Source organism: Gopherus evgoodei, chromosome 12 (assembly GCF_007399415.2).
Source record: "Gopherus evgoodei ecotype Sinaloan lineage chromosome 12, rGopEvg1_v1.p, whole genome shotgun sequence".
Lineage (NCBI taxonomy): Eukaryota > Metazoa > Chordata > Testudines > Testudinidae > Gopherus > Gopherus evgoodei.
The window spans coordinates 11,792,553-11,816,719 of record NC_044333.1 but is presented as its reverse complement, the minus strand read 5'-3'; the positions used below and the strand labels follow the sequence as shown (position 1 = coordinate 11,816,719).

The following is a 24,167-nucleotide window of genomic DNA, read 5'->3' as shown; positions in this document are numbered from 1 at the left end:
TATGTAGCTAAAGTTTGGGTACATTATGCTGCTTTCTAAAGTACAGACTCACCAATCATTTTTAATTTTAGGGAAGCAACTGTACTGACTTGCAATATCAAAAGAGCAGCTGAGGTTGCTGGATTGTGTCCCCTCCTCCCCATACAATTAGAATAAACTCGTAATTGCCCAATTCTTGGTGTTCTCAGAATTGTCCAATTAAACAAGCACTCTCAATTCTAACTGGATTGTGTTCTCTGGCTTTAGACCTCAGCTGTAGCAGTGAGTGGATAAAGAAATGATGAGTATTTTCAACTTATTTCTGAGATTTCCATGACTTTCTGCTCTTGTTTAGCCCAGAGGTAACAGGTAAAGGGCCTCTCTCTCACTTTAGTGGCATTTTTGCTTCCAGCCCCATGCAAAAGCAGAGTGGTGGAGAACCAAACGATAATGGTGTTCCTGACATGTCCTGTCATGGCTCTGAGAACATGTGGTCAGAAAAGATGACATGACACTAGGGTGACCAGATAGCAAGTGTAAAAAATCAGGACAGGGGGTGGGGGGTAATAGGTGCTTATATAAGAAAAAGCCCCCAAAATTGGGACTGTCCCTGTAAAATCAGGACATCTGGTCACCCTACATGGCACTGCCCCCCAGCCCCTCCCCAGAGCCGAGGCACTAATTCTGACTGTCCTGGCCAGATTTTGGTAGTAACATTATCTGTCCTCTGACGTTTGAGCAGCATACATTGTTACGACAGCTCCTAACTCTCAAACAATTGTCCTGTGTCACCCAAGCAGCCGCAGATGGATGACGTATTCTGCGTCAATAGTTGACATACAGGTTTGAATCTCTGTAGTGTTACTGTTAGGGACCCTTGCAGGTGAAAAATACTATGTAGAACTAACATGCATCCGAGGAAAGCTCATGCTCCAACATGTCTGTTAGTCTATAAGGTGCCACAGGACTCTCTGCTGCTTTTACAGATCCAGACTAACACGGCTACCCCTCTGATACTATGTAGAACTAAGATATTAGAAGGAGGATAAGCCACTGCCCCATAATAAACTCCCTCCAAGGCCTTCATTACATACAGTCATTGTGCCAAGCCTTAAATTCTTTCTGTGATGTTGATGACCCAACGACTGGTGTGTATTAAATAGCAGAAGATACAGACACTGTAAATGGAGTCAGTGCTATTAGACAGCAGTGGTATTCATACAACCCCAAGACAGTTTTCACATTTCTATTATGCCTCCTAAAGATCGACGGCCTGAGTTTCAGAGATGCTGAGCATGGGTAGCTCCTATTGCCTGCAAAGGCAGCTGGAGTTGCTCAGCACTTCCGAAAGTCAGTCTTATGATTTTACCCAGTTATGGCTGTTTTTGCTTGACTTCCCTCCATGCAAATACTGACCATAGGCCGGCAGGAGGAAAACCTGGGTAAAGGGAGTACGAGGCACAAGGAGAAACCCATGGCCTTTGAAATCTAATATTGCATTTTAGATGGACAAAACCAGAATGGAGAAGTGGCCATGAGCAACTGAGAACTCTTGAGCTGTAGCCACAGCAGTGTCCTTACAGATTTAAAGACCCAGGCCCAGGGGGAATTTAGATTCCTAACTTCAATTAAAATCCTGTGTTAATGGAAGTTAGGAGCCTGAGTACCTTTGAGGATCTAGCCCTCAGCATAGAGAAGAACAAAGGCATGGGAGTGACACAGCTAAACCTGCCTATTGTATTAATTTAGCTGGAACATGTGGGCTCAGAGTCAAAGGTGTTAACATAAGCCAATCACTGTCCAACATTAAATAGTTTTCAACCAGGTTGGAGTTTGGTATACATTCTTAGTACCATGGCAAACATCTGCTCAATCTTTTACTAAAGATGCAGAAAAGAAGGAAAAATGGTTCAAGCATTTGAAATGTAAAGTATTAAGTAAGGCTTTTATTTTACTGTAACACTGCTGGATCTTTGTTATCTGGTCCTGAGAGCTGTTCTGGCCAGGCCAGAAAGAGGGACCCAGATGATATTGCCACCTCCAGCTAGAAGGTGAGGGAATTTTTTATAAGGCAAAATCCCTTGTTTGACAGCCTTTTAGATGGTATTTTACAACGGTCTTATAGCAATGTTGTAAAAATATAGTTTTGGTCAGTTAAGCCAGACACAGAAGCAAAAAAGGAGAGATAGGAAAGAGGAGAAATAAGGGGGAGGAGGTCTCACATCCCAGGTGGTGTTTGGGTGTCAGCCAGAGCCAGTGGAGGTGGCAATATCATCTGGGTCTCACTTTCTGGCCTGGCCAGAACAGCTCTCAGGACCAGATAACAAAGATCCAGCAATGTTACAGTGGATCACTCAGTAATTGTTGCACTCATGCTTCTTCCCCCAATTTTCAAGTGTTTTAAGGACCCCCAAAGGGACAGATGGGCAGAACACTCCATCCTCTCATTATTTTGTCCACCAATTAACCCTGATTTCTGATGCACTGATTTAGTCCCACACTACCTTTGTTTACCAGGCATGAGACATTCCTTGAATTAGATCAGTAGGCTTTTCTATTTAGACTAATTCAGTCTGTCTCCCATTTTTCCGTCAGTGTTATTGTGACACTTCATAAACTTTCTCAAAATTGAGCTAACAATTAAGGTAAATATGAAGATCTAATTGCAACAACATACCCTAGGGACAGAGGAAGGGTAGAAGAAAGTGTTCATTGGATTTGTATTTTAAATATTCATTTTGGTTTGCTAGCTCAGCTGTCCACTCCTTTACGTTGGGAAATAACTTTCATTAACAAGTTGTCAAGAATGGTGATGAATGGAATAGCACCTAACATACCCCTTACGAAAGGCAGGGGTTAAGCCATTCTGGCAAGACAAGAGTTATGCTGGTTTAAAGTCTCAAGACAATAAGCAGGGCTGTGCTTTACCCCTGGTACAGCTGGCCTCTGAGGAAGTGCCCTGTGCTTGTCCTTGAAAGAGAAAAGCAGACTGGCCCACAAAGCATTTTTTTATTTGAAATGCTTATGTGGATTCTCAGGTGAAAACAGATGAAAGGGACCCACGGAAAAATACATTCAGCCTTGAATATTGCCAGCTTATTATGAGGCAGTATTTACATATTTCATTTAGCTCTTTAATGTTTCTCTGCTGTTTCCCCTCCCAGCCCCCACTCGCCCCGACTATTTTTTTAGCTCTGGTAACTGTGGTTTTTTATCTAATGAGAACCAAATTGAGGGTTTAACTAGTAAAATATTAAACTGAAAGCAGAGCATGCATTTGTTATAAATTCAGAAAACTGTTTCAAATAAGGAGACATTTGACAGATACCCAGCGTATTCAGTAAAGAGGGCTGTGTCATTTTTGCAAACTGCTACATTTAAGTCACTTATTACTCTCATTAAGTCTTTAATTTAAAGTTTGTATAACTGTTTCCAGGACCAATAGTTCTTACGACCTAACAGTATATTCCTATGTTGTCTGTCAAACCTTCAGGAAAAAGTAGATCTGTAGCCTGCCTTAAGATAGTCATCCAATAGCATTTTGAAGTTCTGCCGGACTATGGCCAATTTCTGTTCTCAGTCATACAAAAATAACTTACAGTAGGCAAACCAGCTGAGAGTGTACACATCAAGACATCCTTACACAAAGCTACTTTTGGGTGTTCAAAGCTTTATTTACTTTAAGTTTTTCATTTCCACACTCCTGGCTGCAGTTTCTGCTAGTGGCTGACACTGAAGAGAAATACCTAAATGTGGATACTGAGAAAGTCCATTCTTGAAGCCCAGTGGAAAAGCAAGAAATACCAGATATTTTATGTATGTGTGTGTGTGTGTGATTTTGTGAGATTTGCTGCACAAAGTCTGGATTTTTATCTAAGCCTCTAGATTCTGCAACATGAAAGAATGTATCTAATCCAAGCTCTCAGAGCATCAGTTTGCCCATCCACTTCCAATTAATCAAATCGCTACCATATCAAATGTCAGGGGCTCCACAGCATACTTGCTCAACATGCCCTCCTAAATATATTTGAGCCACATGCTTGACCAAGTCGTTAATGTGCCATCATGGATGGGCAGCTTGCAGCATTACTACTACTACAATGCAATGCCATTTGTTGCAATACCGCCAGATTAATAATAACGATGGGGCCAACCCTTGGCTACGGCCCTCAGACCCATTGCTTCCAGGGTGTGCCAGACTCTGACTGCCATGTGTCCTACAAAAAAAAAGGGAGGCATGAAATGCATGATGTCAGAGAACAGTCTAACCCTAAAACTAAATGGGCCAGCTCTCTTGGCACTTCGGGTTGAGCAAATGGAACACAGCATCCCAGTTGTTAGAGGCTGGAGACTGTGATGTGAGAGGCTATTGGGAGAGATTGTCTTCAGGCCTGGCACCTGCCATGCTGTGTTGTAACAACTGCTGCAGCCTGCCATGACCAAAACTCATGCTGGGGGGCACCTGGTATTTGGAGTAAGGCAGCAGGCATTGTTTCCTTTAAAATTACTGAACTTTGAATGACATTTTCTTAGCTACTTCTTAGACCTGCTGTTTTTGCCCAGTTCCTAGGAAAATGATTGTCTTGGAGATTGTTATGGCTTTAGCAAGTGCCATGCTTGTTGAATACAGAAAACCAACCACTCCCCTGGTTTGAAAGTACAGCTCTGAATTTAACCAAGCATCTAGCCATGGCAATACCTTCATACAAATGGGGCTAAATGAGGAGTGTATAATTACTCCAGTGTAATTTTAATCTGTCCACCTTCAGAGCACACCACAAGGCACTGCTAAACAAACAAATATTGTTAGAATGACGCATAGGAGAAATGGGGAACTCGATTTATTTTTGTCTGAATGAGTGGGCGGTTTGTTTCTTCATCTGATTACATGCCAGGTACCTACAGTACTCTGACACATTTGTAAATAAATAACATGAAAAATTCAATGAGAATTGAGCCTCAGCACTGGTTTATAAACAATCTGAAAAACTGCATTTCTTCAAGTGAACAAAACTTCCAAATGACTAGCACTCTAGCTCCCTCTTGTGGATTTGAGTGTCTAAACGTCAACGTTTTGCTATAAAAGCTAAGCTTCAATAGCAGAGTACCGCAGTGGTCTTCATGGAAAATACTGCTCCGTTGTGAGTTTCGTAAAAAATGGTGTCCACGAGAGACAGCACAGATTCATGCTGCCAGAGCCTGGGCTCCAGCACAGTTAGTTTTTAAGCAAAAAATCAGTTCTCCAGTACAGAGCAAGCCCCAGGGTCCTTAATTGTGCCAGTGCCCTTCAAAACTCCATCCCACATTTCAGACATATTTTACTGGGAGTGACCTATGTGTCCTTTCCCTCTAAGGAAGCAGTTCCCTAAACAAGGATGTGAATTGTCTTAGTGGGGTTGAGAAGGGGGAAAGAACAAGCACGGAAACGTGAAGGGCAGTTCAATGTAGTACCCACCCATCGATGACTTGACATGCTGGATTGTTTTGCCAAAGTTCTGGCATACACACACCGATTATATTGGGGCTACCCTGATAGCAGTGCAGAGAGCAGGAGTGCCTGCAACAGGAAGAGGAGATCAGAAAAACAGAATATGTGATATAATTTCATAATGATACCTCTGTGCCCACACTGGGTAAGACATCTCTATCCACCCCAGGTTACACTGTGCTCCACACCATGGCAACCCCAATATACACAGGTACAGATATCAGCATCTCCTAATTAAATAAAAAAAATTCCCAACCCCTGCCATTTCACTAACAAGATACTTTTGTACAGTATTAATTGTAACCATCCAGTAAAAACACCTAGGTGTCATTATGACCAAGTCAAAGAAATATTTGCATAATGTGAAGTGGCACATTATCTTTCAACAATAGAAGAGGAGGGGAAGGAAAGAAGTTAGAAGGTCACACATTTGGAAACTAGTAAGTTTTTAATACAATGTATCATCAGTCTGTGGAACTCACGGCTACTAGAAATCAAAACATTTATATGATTATATCAACTGCTATCCTAGACAGAATTAAAAAATGTATCAAGTGTATCAACTTTAATGCTTCAGTATATGCCTACCACTACGAGTTAAGGTGAAGAGAAAGTCCCTCCTGTTCCTCCCATAAATATGTTAGCACACAATTATCTATTATCGGGTATTATATACCAGGTAATGTCAGACAAGACTTTGGCTGGGATGTCAATTCTTACGTTCCTTTAACAGCTAGCAGTCTATGCAGCTGTAGTTGAGCAATTCCAATTCCATACAATAGAAAGAATGGTGTGTGCACACTAGCTATTGCATTACAGCATATAGAACTCCACATTGCTTAATAATTAAGTGGATGTAATATTTTATTGAAAAAATATGATCCTTCTGTACAGTAAGTATAATTTAATGGGCTTGGTAAAAGACAAGCCTACAAAAAAGCAGCTTCTGTACTTATGCAAGTGCAACCCGTTGCTGTGTGCAATGCAGCATCTCTATTTCCATGTACTAGATTCTCAATATACTCAGAATCATACAATGATGGGCGGCAGGAATTTTAAATGGGGAAGAACTGCACAGGACTTATCTTCGATCCACTGATGGTTTGAAATTTGATTTAAGAAACCTCTCTGTGAAACTCCTAGACTGTTTGCATCTGTGTTTCCAATGTTTCTAACAAATAAATATAAAAATAAATAGGGATCTGCCTCCTCCACAGAACTGTAAGTCTCAGAAGCTACACACTATTTGTAGCAATCTACATACATAATCAACTATATCAACATAATTTATTTAAATCTATAAATGTATTAAAGTATAAATTCTTATCCAATACTTGAACTGTAGTTCTGGACATGAACCCACAAAACTGTAGGCTGGCAGACACTTCTTACAACTTAGTGTTTTGTTTAGAAAATGCATTATAGGTGAACTTCAGCAGAAACTAACTATATAATGTCATCCTATCCCCATAAATGAATATAAAAGCTTTTAAAATCTTGTTACAGTAACTGACTTTTGAGTCCTAACTTTATACACAGTTTCTAAAAACCCTGCTCGTTAGCACTGTTTTCTAAAAATAGGTTTAGTGTTAAAACTACATTCACAAATGCCAGAGCATCAAAGCAGAAGCCGAGTAAAAATGTAGATTCATGATTCACTTGTGTTGCCAGTTGGATGGTATACTACTGCAATACAAAAGATATGTATGTAGCAACTGGAGTGTCACTTGACAGAAAACCAATAGAACCAGTACTAAGATCTATGGCATACTGTAAAGGTTGGTGAGAAAAGTCTAGTAAGTCATTCAGGAGACTGGATGGATGATGGGAAGTCTGTGTTTGTTTGAGGGGAGGAGCGAGAGAAAGAGAGAGAACCTATTTTCTTCTCCATTTAAAACTGGAATGTCCTTTGTCATCAAGAACGTAAATGTGCGATGGTGAAGAAAACTGTATTAAATCAAGAGTAAATGGTGATGACTTCACGGCCACCTCCTCTAACAAGTAATACTCTCTCCAAGCCCTCTGTCAAAACCTCCAGGAATTCCATATCTGTATCAGTAAAATCAAGGACAAATGATATTTTATAACTTAAATGCAGACACTGAGCCACTGACATCCTTTTTACTGAACAGTAATACAATAACAATAAGCTTTCTAATATACTGAGTGTAACTGAAAATCTTAAGCAATTTCTTTAAACAATCCTCTTAGATTTCTTAAAAATGAATTTATTAGTATGTCAATTGCAAACCTTGGGCGACTGAGTTCTCTAAATAGTATGGGAAAACTTTTTAAAGAACTAGGACAATTAAACTTTTGAAGAATTGGCAGAGTTAAAGTTTCTTAAACTGATAAAAACATTTCATATTCATGGCTGAATATACTTTGAAAATGTTTATGCTTTGAAACCAAATGAAAGGCCAAATTACATTTTAGCAGTAAATTAATTTATTGCAACTTGATTAAATCTGACAGATCTGTGTTGTCTATGTGGACCAATATAACATCAAGCACAAGATGTATGGGATGCCCCAGCCAAATTCTGAGTCATGTTTCAACCATATCCTAAACTTTTTTCAAACACTGCTCCCTTCAGAGTGCAAGCTGAGTCTATAACAGGGCAGGAGTGGACAGTTGTCCACCATGAGATTTTAATCCAAGCCAAACTTTAGTGGGATGTAAAGAAAGCAGAGGGACATCTGATTCATGGATACTACCCATGCTGCATCTATTCCTTAAACTTTGAGCTATAGGAAGCTAAAAAAGCTAGTATGCCATTTTAATGTCACACAAAAACTCAACGTTTTCCCTGCTTTAGAAACACACCTGAATCCACGAAAGTCATGTATTATCCAAGCCACTTCCGGGGAGGATGTCCATACTGCCTCCTAGGAACATGCTCTAAACCTCTCTGAAAATGTGAACAGCCCTAGAAGTGCATCTTACTCACTCCTACAGATTCACAGTTGTAAATGTCAGACTGGCTAGATTTCAGTTGTTATAAAAGTTTCCAAATATAGGGACAAATAGACGATAGATTTGAAGTTACAATGTCAGAAGTAGATCTTTTGTTAGTATAATTAAACTAAGTGCCTCTTTAGAATCCAATCAGTAAGCGTTAACCCCTTTCCCCAAGTCTCCTTGTTGATTTTTGTATAAAGGAATTCATTCTTATTAACTGCTTCAAAGTACAATAAGAAAAAGGTAGCTACTATTCCTTGAAAGAGCAAACATCATTTCCACGTTAAGTAATGTCAGATTGTTTAGCCTCATTCTGTAGGAGGAAAAACTCCTGCTACTGAATTTCCTTACTGTTGCCAAAGCTTATGAATGTAGGCCCAACAGAGAAAATGAAACTAAGAAAGGAGTATAGACAAGACAGGTCAGGCCCTTTGATAGGTGACGTTAGTAAAGCATCTTGGGTACAAAACAGGAGAGTGGCATGGCAGACATGACTTTCCCTTAAAAGTATTTACTGTATCTCAACAACCACGATTTACTACTTTCTCTCTGTGACCTAACTCCTGTCCTTGTTATATCTTTAGTTGTCCCCCGTAATTAATTGAGATCCTGACTTTGTGGAGCATCCCCTTAGGCTGAGGGAGGTCCTTTAGTAGTGGACGGGGTTCCGCCTGCGCCCTACCAGGATCCCAACAGGACGATTTACTACTTTCATACCACTGCAACAGTAAGTTACACTTATTTTGGTTTAAATACATATCTTTGATAGCCAAAGTATAAGAACCTGGTTAGCTAGGGAGATGCATATTTCTGAGTATCATCTTGGCTTTCCTTCAAAGGATACAGTTTTCATCACCATCTATGTTCTTTGGAGGGCCAGGCATGTTGAGAAGAACAAGTCTGGCATCATGGGATCTATTTACAATTACTTCATTTAACTTCACTGCTGTGTGCATTCTTCTGACATTTGACTGGTTCCTGTTGAAGAATCACATGTTTACTGTTAGAAAAAAACTTGTAAAACTGAACTGGGAAAAAATCATTACAAAAATATCTTATAATGACCATATCTACAAAATACTATTTAAAAAGTCAACTAATCAAACACTTTTTCCCCCAGGTTTTATTTGAAAAGTACAGAGTTATTTGTACCTCCACGTGTTTAGAGCTAATACTATTCCACTAGTTTTTGTGATCTGTGTTTGGAAGGCATCATTTAACTTATTTCCCATTCCATTGCTGGCCTCGGTCTCTCCTAAGCAGCTATTGCCAGACTGCATGAGATAAAAAATTCACCTTAAGATCACCAGTACAAATATAAACTCTATTGCACCAAGGGTCTCATCTACTGACTCACTGATGACAATGGTAACAGTCTCATTGACTTCAAGGGGCTTGGGATCAGGCCCAAACTGACAAGACATAGGCTGGAGTGGATGGTTATCGAATATTAAAAGTGGAAAATACCAAGGTCCTCCACTGTGACCTCAGATCACAGTTGAGCTGGAATTCTTAAAGTGAGTGTCTCCGTCAACAACTTGTAACAACCTAAGGAGCGTTCCACCACACCAGTAGGGCTTTCAAGCAGGGCATTATGCTCCTACACCGGGAAATAAATCACTAGCCCTATGCATTCGCACAAGGGGAATAAGGCACTGTCCCCTTCCTCTGTTGCATGGGCCACTCATGTCTCGAGTTTCAGTACAGAAAGGAGAGCCGAGCCATTACTGCTCCCTTGCACCGGTCAGCACAGCCAGCATGCCAGATGTGGTACATTGTGCTGAGTGTAAGCCCAGCACAGTTTACTTCCTCTGAATCACAGTCTGGTCCTTAGGCAGCATAACTATATGCGACCTCTTTCTCAGGGCACATGGCAAAACAATAGTCCAGGCCACATTGACCAAAAATCCCCCACTCAACATACTAAAGTACAGAAGAAATCCTAACTCGGAGAACTCCATGTCTCACAGATAACTCAGAAACTGGTGACAGCAACACCAGTCCACATTTCTAAGAAGTGCACTTGTGTTTTTTGAGCTGCAAAACACTCGTATCCTCACAGAAAGCGTCCAGGATTTATTACACTGAAAATCTGATCAGAGCACACCAATCCATGCTGAATAACAACTAGAGAGTCAGGGAGTCATTTTTAGGCAGATGCCTCCTTCTAATAGAAAATTAACTATTAGTGTGACTAATAAGGGCTAAAAAGGGAGAACAAAAAAAAAAGACAGACAGATGCAGACCTAAAGGGAAAATCAATTAGCCTTTGCAACTTGGATAAGGATTTCTTTATTACTATTGATGTTTTTCAGGGAAAGGGCTTAGATAAGTACCCATTTTACATGCTACAAATTACGGTAACAGGACTTACTGAACTCATTTCTTTTCTGGAGGCTTTTTTGGTTTTGAAGTCAGTTTAATTTTAGCTTTCATCTTGTGATGATTAATTGGATTGTATGTTTGTTGACATTTTGTAAAGGAATAAATTTCCCAAAACATTCAGGAAGTGGCAGATACACTGAGGTGATTTGTTTGCATTACTTTACCAAGAAACAGTCCTGCTGCACAGAACTATTTAGGAGCAAGATTTACAACAGTGTACAACTTGCCCAGTTTGGAATACTTTCCTTTTGATGTCATGCTATGGCCATATGTTTTACTGAAAAAGTGAGCACAGTCTCTGCCTCTTCCATGTCAGAAACAGAAAGGTCACAGACAAGAGAGACAAGACATCACTGTACTATAACTAGGGGAGATGAGGAAGGAATTGTTATTTTTGTAATCAACTTTTGGAAGAGATCTAAAGAGACAAAACACATTTTCAAGGTGACTCTTAAAACTGGCATCTATCCAGAGAGCTGAGAAAATGCCGTTTAGTATGGTGTAGGCATGAAAGGAATGGTTCACCCAGACTCTAGGAGAGACTACGAACAATGTTCCTTTGGGGACAGGACTGGGGGCATGTGCAGACAGAACTGGACCTGAAAAGAATCTCATTTCAAGCTGCTATGCAAACTATTGCAAACAATGGAGAGTAAAAACATTCAAACGATGGTAAAAGCACTTTGACCGTGTCCTTTGTGTATTTAAGCTTGTGAAAAAACTACAAAGAGCTAGAGAAGTTCAAGTCAGCACTGTCCCGAATTTCTGTTCTGTACAACAGGCTGAACTTTGGCTTTCCCACCATCTGATATTGTGCCCCAACAATAACACACATCCTTTGATCACCCAAACAGAAGTATGCCATTCTTGAATACACAATTAAATGCTCAAACCTGAGGTTGTTTTTCCCTGAGTCAGTCCTGGTTAGACAGGGTAACTCTTGCAGACTTTGCTTTATGCTATTTCTAAGAGACCTATCACCTTAAGAATTAAGGACCCAATCTCGCACCCTTTAAAGGCAATGGCAAATTTCCATCAACTTCAAGCATGCAGGATCAGGCCCATTGTTCAGTATCAAATGTAGGCTAATAATTCATTCCTTTTCATCTAGGGAGAATTCTAGATCTTCCCACTCCTCTTCACCGAAAAACATTTTTAGACAATTAACAAAAAAAACTTACAGGTTTTCCCACTCTCTGAAAGCATGAAAGGGAGATAAGAGTACATCAATTTAAATTTAAACACAGAATTTCTATGGATTTTTAAGAGTAAACTATGCTAGAATTACCTAAACCAATGAATAGGAATTTCAAACACTCAGGAATTTTCACGGAGTTACTCAGCAGTGGGATGTGGCTATGAATACACACACAAAAAAAATCCCCAAAGTTCTAGAATTGGTCCTTAAGTTGTGGCTTAATAAAAGATGGAAGAATTGTTTGTAAACCCTTATGTAATATATGTGTATCTGAGACCATCCAGCACTAGTTTATTGGCAGATACACATATATTACATAAGGGATTACAAACAATTCTTCCATCTTTTATGAAGCCACAATTTAAGGGCCAATTCTAGAACTTTGGGGATTTTTTTTTTTTTAGTATTCATAGCCACATCCCACCTTTAAGCTTAGCTCTGCATTAGGGTGACTAACTGCTGACTTTCCACTGTTAAAGCCTTAAACATTTAAATGCAAGAGAGACTTGTGCAGTACTAAACCATTTTTTTAAAAAGGAAGTCAAGTTATTCTGTCATTAGGGATGACTACAATGGACAGCAGCACAGCAAAACTTTAACCCCAAGAGGTCTGAGATGTCGGCCCCAATGAGACTCACGGTTTAATACTGATCAGTTCTCTGAAGTTTTCCACTGCAGTGTTCCGGTTCCGTTTTTCAGAGTCACATTTCTCTTTTGTCCATGTCATCTGAATTTTATCAGGTACTGTCTCCCCCTCATCTTCTTCATCCGAGTACAGGCTTTCCAGCCGTATTATAGAGTGTCTGTCCTTTACCAGCTGGGCCTGAGAAGTGTTTAAATGGCAAGTTGAGTTCTACTTTCACAGGTTAATTTTATCTTTTCTGGATCCCTTTCACCAATTAAATAGCTCTTATTTCATTGTACTCTTCACCTGTGTTCAGGAGAGGAGCCAGAGCAGTTCACTAACACAAAGAGCAAATAGGATTATGGTGCATATGAGTTAACCAGAATTTGGACCAATGGCAGTGTCTCTATACAGAGAAATAGAGAACTTGACATCGTAAAATAGTATGGAACCTGGCAGCACAGACTGACCCCACGCTAATGAAAACTGTTCTGCTCAGATGGAACAGGATAATACAAACTGAAGAGCTTTGGTGGCCAAGTGAATTAGTTGCCTTGTTCTACCAGAATCCAAGACACGACATAAACCCACACTAGCAAAACAAGATGCATCATGAACTGGGACAAACCCAGGATATCGCATGTATCGGAAACTCAGGACTTTCAAGAAACCTCCTCAGACTTGTATTCTGAACTAACTGGACATCACATAATCATTCAGGGAAATGCACAAAAGGCTTTTTACAGCTTATGTGACCACCATACATTCCTTCCTAAGACAAAGCGTTTCTAGCATGGCTCCATGAGTGCAGGCAAGATGTTAACCAACAGGAATAAACCTAGTTTTCAGACATAGCAACTGAAAAGGCTACACTGAATGTTAGGTTTCTTCAAGATGTGAGAAGTGTCTGTGTATTAACTGATGAAGGTTTTACTATGCTATATGAAGGATTTGAAATGGTACTAGGAACAGCGCTTGCATTCATCCACCTTAGCTTTTTCTATAGTGAATGACATACCTCTCTTTCCCTTTCGGTTTTGGTCAGTCTCATTTGCCTCAGCATCTGAGATCTCTGCTCCATCATTAGGGTCCGCTCGTAGGTATAAGCTGAAATATCACTGTTTTGCTGCAGAAATAAGAAAAATATTCCTCTTTGTAATCAAACAACTTACTAGCATTCAAACTTTAAGGAGAAATAGGATCAATCCCTTACCATTTCTACCACTTCCACCTCTGCCTCTATTCGTAGTTGATAAAGGAAAGTAGCCAGGTCCTTCTTCATCTGAATGCTGTTGTCATCCATCTGGGCTACTGTGAAAATTCTCATTTTGCACTTTCTCCAGACCTATGGGAGAAAATACAAGCTCTTAAAACACGTGAACCAACAACTTCTTTTCTACACCGAACAGAACTGTAATAAATATAGCACCCTTGTTTTCCAACATAGTTATTGTACTGGGCTTATGGATTTTTTTTAAACACATCCATATTGTTGACTTGCCCATCACAGAAATCAAGCATAGTTTAGGAGCACTGCTGACGCACTGTGTTGACAAACTGAGATGATTATCAAGCATGACTTTAACAAACACAGTTAATGAGCCATTAATGTAAAGCAGGCCCTAAATTTGTATCCAGCTTTTCTTTTGGCTTAAAGATAACAAAGAAAAGCCATTTGAGGCCAGTCCAATGATCTTATGAACTAGAACTTAAGAAAAATCCCAGTTCGGTTTCTCACTAGCGAGTCTGCACATTTTTCACTGCTATGTTTCCCTTGACAAAACCCATGACTTTTTTTTTTTTGGGGGGGGGGGGGGGGAGGAGATACCTCAATAAAACCTTATTCATTCACCCTGGTTTGCTTGTTGGTGAGTCTGCCACAAGATCTTGACATATTTCATTCTTCTGGGGTGTTTTATGATCTTTACATTCTTTTAAACTTCAACAAAAAATAACTTAACATTGGTGTGCTATATGCCAAGGTTTGGTGAGATTAATTTTTTTCTTGCATTCCTGTCATGACAAAACCAATTATAGCCATTACATTGGCTGATAAGTTTCCTGGTCCCATCAAGTGACCCAAAGCTGAAGCGGCTTCAGGAGGCTTAATATTTTCCCATCCAGCCTAAAGCCATGATGTAGAGACCAGCAAGTTACCTGCAGAGAACAAACTGGGAAAATGTCACCAAAAATCCCCAGGGCACTATATTTTAAAAGCACAACATTTTGGACACAATGGGCATAAATACTCCCTTATTTTTAAAAGATACTGCACTACTGAAAGATTTTAAATTTTCTTATTTTAACCATCTCTTCTGATGACCGAGAGGTTAGTGGATTCCTTTCACTTAAGGAGACCTAGGTTCCTCCTCTTTGTCTTTAATAACCACCACACTTTGGAATAATGGGCTGCCTCTTCCAAGGGAGGCCAGGAGATGGAGCACCGCAAGGCAGCTCAGGAGAGGTGCAATCATTGGTAACTATGGGATAGAGAGAGGGACAACTTTTAAAATAGTATCCATAAGCAGTCTGCTGAGTCGTTTATGGTACACTTCTTATTAAATTTACATAGCTATCAACAGAAGACTGTGCAAGTCTTTTGGGGGAAAGATAGCTCAGTGGTTTGAGCATTGGCCTGCTAAACCCAGGGTTGTGAGTTCAATCCTTGAGGGGGTCATTTAGGGATCTGGTGCAAAAAACTGTCAGGGACAGTGCTTGGTCCTACTGTGAAGGCAGGAGACTGGACTCAATGACCTTTCAAGGTCCCCTCCAGTTCTATGAGATAGGTATATCTCCATATTTTTAAAAAAGGTCAAACACAGCTACAGGGACTCTGCCTTTTCAATGCAGTACCTTTCATTTTTTTTTAAAGGTAAAGATTTCTGAGTTTGTATGACCACTCCTGTTATGATCACGTAGGAAAAGATACACTCTGCTAATATAAGAATGTATTGTGCATGAGCAGAATGTACATGTGGGTCAAAAAACATTTTTTATAAATATATAATACAAGAAAAAACATATTGAGAGAACAGTATGAGGATCTTCACTTATTGTTGGCTCACTGTTCCACACCATACACTGACGCATACATAGTGGTAGGCAGATGAATTTGTTCTCTAGCTCTTTTCATCCTTACTTTATGCTGTTTCAGTAGAAAAGGAAGCAACATCAACATGCCTCCATCATGCACAATCCACCACACATCAATGTTGCCTTCGTTGTAACGTTCATGGTTGCTAGGATAGAAAGACACATTTTTGGGCACCAACAGAGCCAGATGGGCAGCAGTTGTACAACGCACAGTATCTGCAGGGAAGAGGAAGAAAGCAGAAAGTCACTTTTCTATAGTACTGTAAGAGAAAATTATAGTGGAAAAGGCTATTCAGTGAGCAAGTGCCACCTACCCATAAAATCACCACTCATGTAAAATACATGTACTTACTCCTTTTGTGTAACTGTGCAACTATAAAGGCTTTTTAACTGAAAAAATGGTATTGTTTATTAAAAACCATTTGAAATGGCATAGAGACACATATACCTGTCAATGAGTGCCATTATTTTACTTTTTACTTTTTTTGTTAATATTCATGCAAATAGTGGGAAAGCGATGCTGAACTTGCAGAATAAATCTGTTCAATCAAAAGTATAATGTGTGTAGAGTAGTACAGAGAACTTGGTTCTACGTGTCTAACCACATCACATATTACAACTAACCTATAAAAGTTTTCCAGGCTCTCGCATCTTCACTTTGTCTCCAGCCATACGGCCATCCCAAAACCACAGTGTTGTGTTTCATGCCACCTAGTCCACAGGACTGTATCAAGTGGGCAATTCCTTCTCGAACCTTGGTGGCTACAACTACTTGACAAAATCCTTTCACTTTCTCTATTTCAATCATGTTCTTAATAGTCTGGAAGACAGGCAAGGGAAAAAAGTTCTCCATTAAAATGAACTCAGGTCCTCTATATCAACTGATTATTATATTTCTTATGCATGTTCATGCTGTCATCTGCATATACTCATCAGGGGCAGTTTACTGCCCTATTTTGAGTAATGAAGGACAGGAGAATCATATGTAGTATAAGGCTTCATATGCTGTAAGGCTTTATAACAAGGCTGCAAGATATAAACAGAACAATAATTTCATCCGTAGCAAGAGGTTATCCCACAGATACATGAATTAGCTTTCCATTTTTAAAGTACTGTCTCCCACATCTTCAAGAACAGCTTGGGGGATGGGGGGCTGGGAATATCATGGTATCCTGTGACTAAGCAGATGTAAATGATTAAGCATTAGGAAAGGTGCAATGGACTTTATAAGTCTTCTACCGCTACATCGAATAAGCAAAATACAGCAAATGGGATGGGTTCAGAATAGCTATTGTGATGTTTCCAGATCAGTTCAGAAAATTACAGACCACATCATCCCTTACGTGAATCAGTCGACATCATGAAACATTAGTTCTCTTATTTGGGTGACAACGTGTCCTGTTAAATGAGCTAGAGATGTATACACATACGATCTAGAACTTAATGCCGCAGCCATGACGTGGTTTTTAGATCTTCAGACCCCCTCAATTCAGCAGCAGACTTAAGCATGTCTTTAAACACTTTTGGGCAACAGGCATCTAGTATGTTTGTGTTTAAGAGCTTTGCTTTACTGGAGCCTGCTTTACTTTCCACAAAGTTTAATAAACGTTCACTACAATTGTGTAAAATCATTATTATATGTCAATAGTTAAAGCACGCACCTGTTCAGCAGCTTGGGCCTCTCCATAACTCTCCAGGAAATTCCCTTGGATCACTGTCCCTATGATAGTCAAACCTTTGCCAGCTTTCAGCTGAGAAGCAAATGTTAACAACCTCGGATACTTCACGTGCAAATCTTCATCTAATTTCAGAAGCACCAGCAATTGAGGCCTAGAAGAAAAGAAAAAGCAGTCCGGGTAATTCTTATAAAACTTTTTTTTAAATGTTTGCCTCACTAGTTATCATAATTATGCTTCAGCATTAACACTGATACCCACACCAGTGAAGTACTATCTCTGCACCATATGTACTGAAAGGGCAGTACTTGATGTTTTATTTCTTTAGACAAAGCAGATCTGGAATACTGTCTGGAGAGTCTTCTTCCACGTGGGTTTGAAGAAAGGATTTTACTAGTCAGAGACATCTGCATTAGCATTTTCAGGGATCTGCCCAATACAAAACACATTGCATACTACATTTATGCAATAATACTACCTTCTAGGTCTGTATGGATACTGTGTACCAAACACATGGGAATTAAGATTACATTCCAAATAGACAAATGAATTTCACCTTCTTCTGACATGTGAGATACATGCAACTTCAGTCTGACATTATCAACATTTGGATTTTCTTTCCCAACATTCAGCTATGAGTAACACAATACCATGATGTATAGGATTTTGTTTGTATTATTTAAGGTAGACTTCTGCTCCTCTCAATAGATAGAGGAGTGCTCAATATCCCCATACAGTAGTGTTAGTTAGCAACATAACACAAGCTAGACTGAGCTATGCACTTCAGAGATGAAAGTCATGGAAGAGTATAAGTTTACCTTTCAGTTAATGAGGATTTCTCAGCCCCCTAAGTCTTACTATTTTCCAGCTGCTGCACGTACAACTCTGCTCTCTCAGAGCAAAATGCATGTTGCCCATGTAATCTGGCTGCATGCAGCTGAAGTGCAGAGGTTAGAGGGAGAAATCCTTGGTCACTATTCCAGTTTTAAAGCTGGAGCCACATCAGCAACCTCTGTGCCACTACTGCAGGATATTAGGCCACTGCATTCCTGGAATCACAGATCTTGTGACTCATTCCCCAACTCCACTTTCTGAACTAGCCTACACAGGGCCTGAATCAAGACTCCATTCACATCCCAGACAAGATGGGCTGCTGCTCTGTCTCTGCAGGTCACCCCCAGTGTAGTTAATGTAGCATGGGATATCTTACACGGGATGCTGCTCTGTCTCTGCAGGACACCCCCAGTGTAGTTAATGTAGCAAGGAATACCTTACATGGCCTGCGTGCATTTCACACTAAGTGTGCAGTACTTACTCACATGCTTTGACTCCCATTAAAAGATTGAGTTCTTAAACTGCTTTTGTATTTTAAGATAGCAAAGCTCCAGTCCAGTTCCAAGCAAATTATTTACATGTAAATTGTGGGCATCACTTTGAACCCTGCACATGCAACCAGAAGCTCAGCAAAATCTGCATTTTGCACATCCAAAATGCCTACCTCCAGTTCTTGGTGTGGGGAGGACCTTCTTCCAGTCTTAGCAAGGCATATCTGGCAGCACTGAGTGACAGACCCCGAATACCGTCGCCCCATTCCTTCTCTGCACTGCAAAGAATCACATATTTTAGTGAATACATGGTTTGAGATCTGCTGATGAAAAGAGATATATAATGACCTAGGTAGTATTATTTCAGCAGTGTTTAACTTCCTTGCTCTTGCATAGAAGTCATAATTACTTTATAACAAATTTACGGATGTGCTTCACAACCTAATGTACTCACTGGGCTGAACTGCAAGATGTATTTCAAGCAAACACATCAGACAGAGAACCATAAAATTGGAAGGGACCTCGAGAGATTATCTAGTCTAGTGCCCTGCACTCAAGGCAGGACTAAGTATTATCTAGACCATCCCTGATATGTGTTTGTCCAACCCACTCTTAAAAATCCCCAACGATGGAGATTTCACAACCTCCCTAGACAATTTATTCCAGTGCTTAGCCACTCTGACAGTTAGGAAGTTTTTCCTAATGTCCTATCTAAACTGCCCTTGCTGCAATTTAAGACCATTGCTTCTTGTCGTATCCTCAGAGGTTAAGAAGAACAATTTTTCTCCCTCCTCCTTTTAACAAACTTTTATGTACTTGAAAATGGTTATCATGTCCCCTCTCAGTCTTATCTTCTCCAGGCTAAACAAACCCAATTTTTTCAATCTTCCCTCACAGGTCATGTTTTCTAGACCTTTAATCATTTTTGTTGTTCTTCTCTGGACTTTCTCCAATTTGTCCACATCTTTCCTGGAATGTGGCACCCAGAACCGGACACAATACTCCAGTTGAGGCCTAATCAGTGCGGAGTAGATCAGAAGAATTCCTTCTCGTGTCTTGCTTACAATACTCCTGCTAATGCATCCCAGAATGGTGTTTGCTTTTTTTGCAACAGCGTTACACTGTTGACTCATATTTAACTTGTGATCCACTATGACCCCCAGATCCCTTTCTGCAGTACTCCTTCCTAGGCAGTCGTTTCCCATTTTATATGTGTGCAGCTGATTGTGCCTTCCTAAGTGGAGTACTTTGCAATTTATAAATCACTCCTGTCTGTGGTTGAGATTTCCCTGGGACATCATGTGTGAACCACACCATGTGCTTCACCATTGGATTTGTGAACGATGAAGTTATACAGCCAAACTACCAGTCTAAGAGACTGAAAATAACAATCTCATGCATCCCAAGCCAGGCTGAGATTGTGTGCTGGTTCTCTCCCCACAAGACTCTCTAAAAACCTTACTGCCTGGCCAATTTATGAGACAAAAGGAATGGCTTTAGAGAAGGTTCCCCATTCAGGCCTCCTTGGCTAGAAGTTGTCAAAGTTCAAGGAGGGTAAAGTGGAGCAGGGAACTAGATTCCCAAAATAGGCCCCCAATTTCCGCTATCACACAGATTTCAAGAAACATTTTGCAGATGCTTTCCCAAGAAACACGTCCTGATCTAATAAATTCTTTCTGGAATCACCACCGCAGAGCAGTTGCAAAAATACTCTCACGTACGAAACTAATACCATAGACACAAAGCAATGCCAATTCATGTGCCGAACCAATAAATGGTAAGTAAGTCCAAGTCTCCCCTTACCCTTCTCCTTCTGAAAATACTTACCCTTGATATTCAATGTACTTGTAAATCATGCCAGCAATGAGCATAGCCACCAGAGCATAATACCAGGATGAAATGAACATCAATGCAAGACAAATACTCATGCCTAAAAATGATAAAGCCCTGGGAGGGGAAAAAATAGTTATTAGCCAAGTACCTGGGGACAAAAAGCTAAAAGCTTGAAGTACCTGCTACAAACCCATTGGTTATTTTAGTTGCTTTCCCCCTTGACGTTTCTCACCTTCTGTATCCTCTCTCCCGAAGAGATGGCAGTAAAAAGCAAACAATAACTTCCATCACCACTGTTGCAATATACTTTATTGTGGGGATGCCACAATTACTATATTAATCACCACAATTCTGGTCCACACTAAACAGAGGAGTTTCTTCCTGCATTCCTGACTACTACCAGATGGATGGAAGAAATCAAGCAGCCTTAACTGAGTCCCTCCTGACAGCCCCAGGGCACTGCAGAATCTTTCCATCTTCTCAGCCACCCTAAGGTGGCCCAAGACACAATTTCAGAAATGAGGTGCCTGAGTAAGGTCCTCCATGGCTAGCTGCAAAAGCCACCTATAGATACATTCCACGCCTGTGATCAGCAGCAGAAAACACACACTAACATCCCCTCTATTAGAAAGCTCTTCCCTCATATGAAGGGTTAACAACAGTCTTCCAAATCCCCTCAGTAGACCACAGAATACAGACTAGAGTAAACCAAATATACGGAATAATTTCCTTACCAATGATAGTATTTAAATCGGGGCCGCCAATTTGGAGTTCTTAAAAGTGTTTGTACTGCACATGCCAGATTGACAAAGAGGTAACACATCAAGAAAAACCTGTAGAGAAGGAACAATTTAGCACGTCAGTTTTTGACACAAACTGTAATAATGGAAAGGTCTGAATGTCACCCACATAACACCAAAACAGTATCTGTTTTGCCACAAGAGGCTATATCTCCAATTTGTTACTAAAGACAGGCCTAAACTGTTAATACAAATTAGATGTAAAGGTCAGAGACTCTTTACAAATGAAGCTAACCAAATTCCTTCTGTCCAACTGCTGAGCACCAAACATGATATGGTTTTCTATAGGGAAGACCAATCCAGCTTTGTCAGAAAAAATGTTCACTCATGATATATTTCAGAGGCATGACAATGTACATGTTCACTAAGATGGATGTCAGGTCATTTGTAGTCCTTAAATAAATGGAACTTCTGTTCCAGTAACTGTTGTATTTATTTAAAATAGAGGTTCTAAAAGGTAATAAGTTAACAGACTTCAAAAGCCTGCCATATCTATCTTGTAAACAGTAACTTTGTTCCTTACATGGAGAGAATTGGAGCCACCATGTCAAGGGAAGCTATAAGAATTCCGAGTTCAGCAATTAATGCTGTTAGCAGAAGCGCCCATGTTGGTTCACCATTTGCTTTCCCATGGCCAAAAACCTGAACAAAAAAAAGAAAAGGAACATGATTTATTTGTACTATCACACTTGACTCATAGCTTACAAATATGTTCAGTAACATTCTAAAATAAAATCTATTTCCTACTTCAAAGATAGTATGGGGAGGGATTTTCATATCTTCCATTGAAGGACAAGGACAGGAGTCCAGCTAGCCTCTACTCCCAATCTCTAGTCCATTGAGTTTGATGTCAGACTCCGTGATTTGGAAAAATATTCATCCAAATCCTCCCTTCAATGCACACCTCCCTTTTTTTTTTTATTTTAAACATAGACCTTCACTTTAAAATCTAGTTTTAGAGTGAGGAATCCTTGTCCATCTCCCTTTCTTCCCGTTTCTAGGAAGAAAAGCCTTCTCCTGCTTTAGACAAGATTAAGCAAGAAGTTAGTCGGAGAAGAGGCAGTAGTGGTCTGCAACCAGTAGACAGCAACTAAAAAGTGAAGATATGGCTCCCACTCCAACACATGAAACCTGACTGGGGCAGAAACACCGAAGAAGGGTGAGAGATGACCAGTGAGGGCTTGTCTCCATTACCCGATGGATTGACGGGCAGCGATCGATCCAGCGGGGGTTGATTTATCGCATCTAGTCTAGATGCGATAAATCGACTCCCGAGCACTCTCCTGTCGACTCCGGTACTTCACCAGGGCGAGAGGCACAGGCAGAGCTGATGGGAGAGCGTCAGCCATCGACTTACCACAGTGAAAACACCGCGGTAAGTAGCTCTAAGTACGTTGACTTCAGCTACATTATTCACGTAGCTGAAGTTACATAACTTAGATCGATTCCTCCACCACCCCCAGTGTAGACCAGGCCTGACTCTCAAGGTCCAAATATCCCATAGCGAGAGGGGCTGGAGGAATCTCAGCAGTTACATTTGCTCCACTCCTCCTAGCACCAGATCAAAGTGTAAGCAGGGTTAGTAGTGGAGCTGGTAGGCTTGCAAGCAGGGACTGGGAGCTTGAAGTTTAGTGGCCTGATTTCTGCATAACCAGCCTGCAACTCAGCAGTCAGGTTTCTGATATCTGCCAACTACATCTACATATTCCAATTTCCTTCTGCCAGTCTCCAGGAACATAACCTTACCCACTGGCTAGGCCATGGGGGTTCGTGCATGCTGCGTGCAGCACAATGAACGTTATTTAATATTTACAAACCCATAGGAAAGGAATAATGTTGTCCTTGGCTATAGCTTGCAGTAGCCGGGGGGCTCCAGTGAGGCTCTGTAAGCCTGCTCCGCAGGTAGAGAAGAATGAACCTATCACAATGACCCAAGGTGAGGGCCAAGAAAGCGTCCCCACCACTAAGTTCTTGTTCACTGCATCACCATACCTGTAGAATAAAGAAAGGTTAACCAGTCTTATATTTCACTTTGACAGAGAGTCTGTCTTATTCAAATGTAAGCCAACAAGAAGTATGTTAGCTTTTATTTAAACCAAAATTTCCAGCAACTTCTTGAAGAGAAAACTGCAATATAGGAAAAAATCTGCATTAATCACCCAAGCAACCTCCAACAGCAAGCTAACCACTAGTGAAAAGAAGGTTGCGCCCATTTTCCATGGACAGCCATCTGAAAACTCGCTTCAGTCTTAAGTTATTTATAACACTTCTATTGCCTTGTTAGCCAAGCACTCGTTTCTGTTCATCTGGTGAGAAGCCGTCCTTAGTACATTGAAACCGAGCTCTCCTATTTATTTAAACAACCAGTGACACCTACGTTTTTCTGCCCTAAGTCTTTTAGCATGCAATAACCACCATTAAGTATGGAAATTGGTTGTACAATCCCCAATATCAGACTCATACAAAAAGCTTCAGTGATGATAGACCTTTTCAACCAGATTGTAGCCTCATGCCAAACGTTATTAACAAGCAGTTCCCTGCGAGAAGATCTTCATGGGAGCTTTCAGAAATGCTGTTTGTAGAATCCAGCATTAGGATAACTATCATTACTTGATTTACAGGGTTAAGAACCTGAGGGTAAGAAACATGATCGTCAAACGTGGCAACATGTTTCTAATTATAAATGGTTGCTTGGATTTGACCATGTTCATGTCCCCTTTTTATTCTTAATTCACAAGTGAGATTTTGGTCTTAAGCATTTAAGGGAAACAGCAATCCTTCATATAAATACCCGTGAGCAAGAC

The 24,167-nt window shown here is 40.3% G+C and overlaps 1 protein-coding gene across 7 annotated transcripts in view; it reads right to left on the bottom strand.

The window, feature by feature from the left end:
* The window catches only part of SLC12A4 (solute carrier family 12 member 4), a 114,648-nt gene that overhangs the window by 4,593 nt on the left and 85,888 nt on the right, over nucleotides 1-24,167 (bottom strand). For 3 of the 7 annotated variants that reach the window (XM_030582052.1, XM_030582055.1, XM_030582054.1), the window contains exons 12-24: nucleotides 23,181-23,355; nucleotides 21,887-22,005; nucleotides 21,298-21,396; nucleotides 20,558-20,677; nucleotides 18,904-19,008; nucleotides 17,391-17,559; nucleotides 16,354-16,549; nucleotides 15,776-15,945; nucleotides 13,850-13,981; nucleotides 13,655-13,762; nucleotides 12,650-12,834; nucleotides 9,273-9,406; nucleotides 3,382-7,516 (exon numbers count right to left, since the gene is read on the bottom strand). In XM_030582052.1, coding sequence (XP_030437912.1) covers nucleotides 7,425-7,516; nucleotides 9,273-9,406; nucleotides 12,650-12,834; nucleotides 13,655-13,762; nucleotides 13,850-13,981; nucleotides 15,776-15,945; nucleotides 16,354-16,549; nucleotides 17,391-17,559; nucleotides 18,904-19,008; nucleotides 20,558-20,677; nucleotides 21,298-21,396; nucleotides 21,887-22,005; nucleotides 23,181-23,355 — 1,804 coding nt within the window. In that variant the 3' untranslated portion in view covers nucleotides 3,382-7,424. Of the gene's footprint in view, nucleotides 1-3,380; nucleotides 7,517-9,272; nucleotides 9,407-12,649; nucleotides 12,835-13,654; nucleotides 13,763-13,849; nucleotides 13,982-15,775; nucleotides 15,946-16,353; nucleotides 16,550-17,390; nucleotides 17,560-18,903; nucleotides 19,009-20,557; nucleotides 20,678-21,297; nucleotides 21,397-21,886; nucleotides 22,006-23,180; nucleotides 23,356-24,167 lie in introns of those variants that run through there. The other 4 variants (XM_030582051.1, XM_030582050.1, XR_004002838.1 and 1 more) reach the window with 3 other exon arrangements.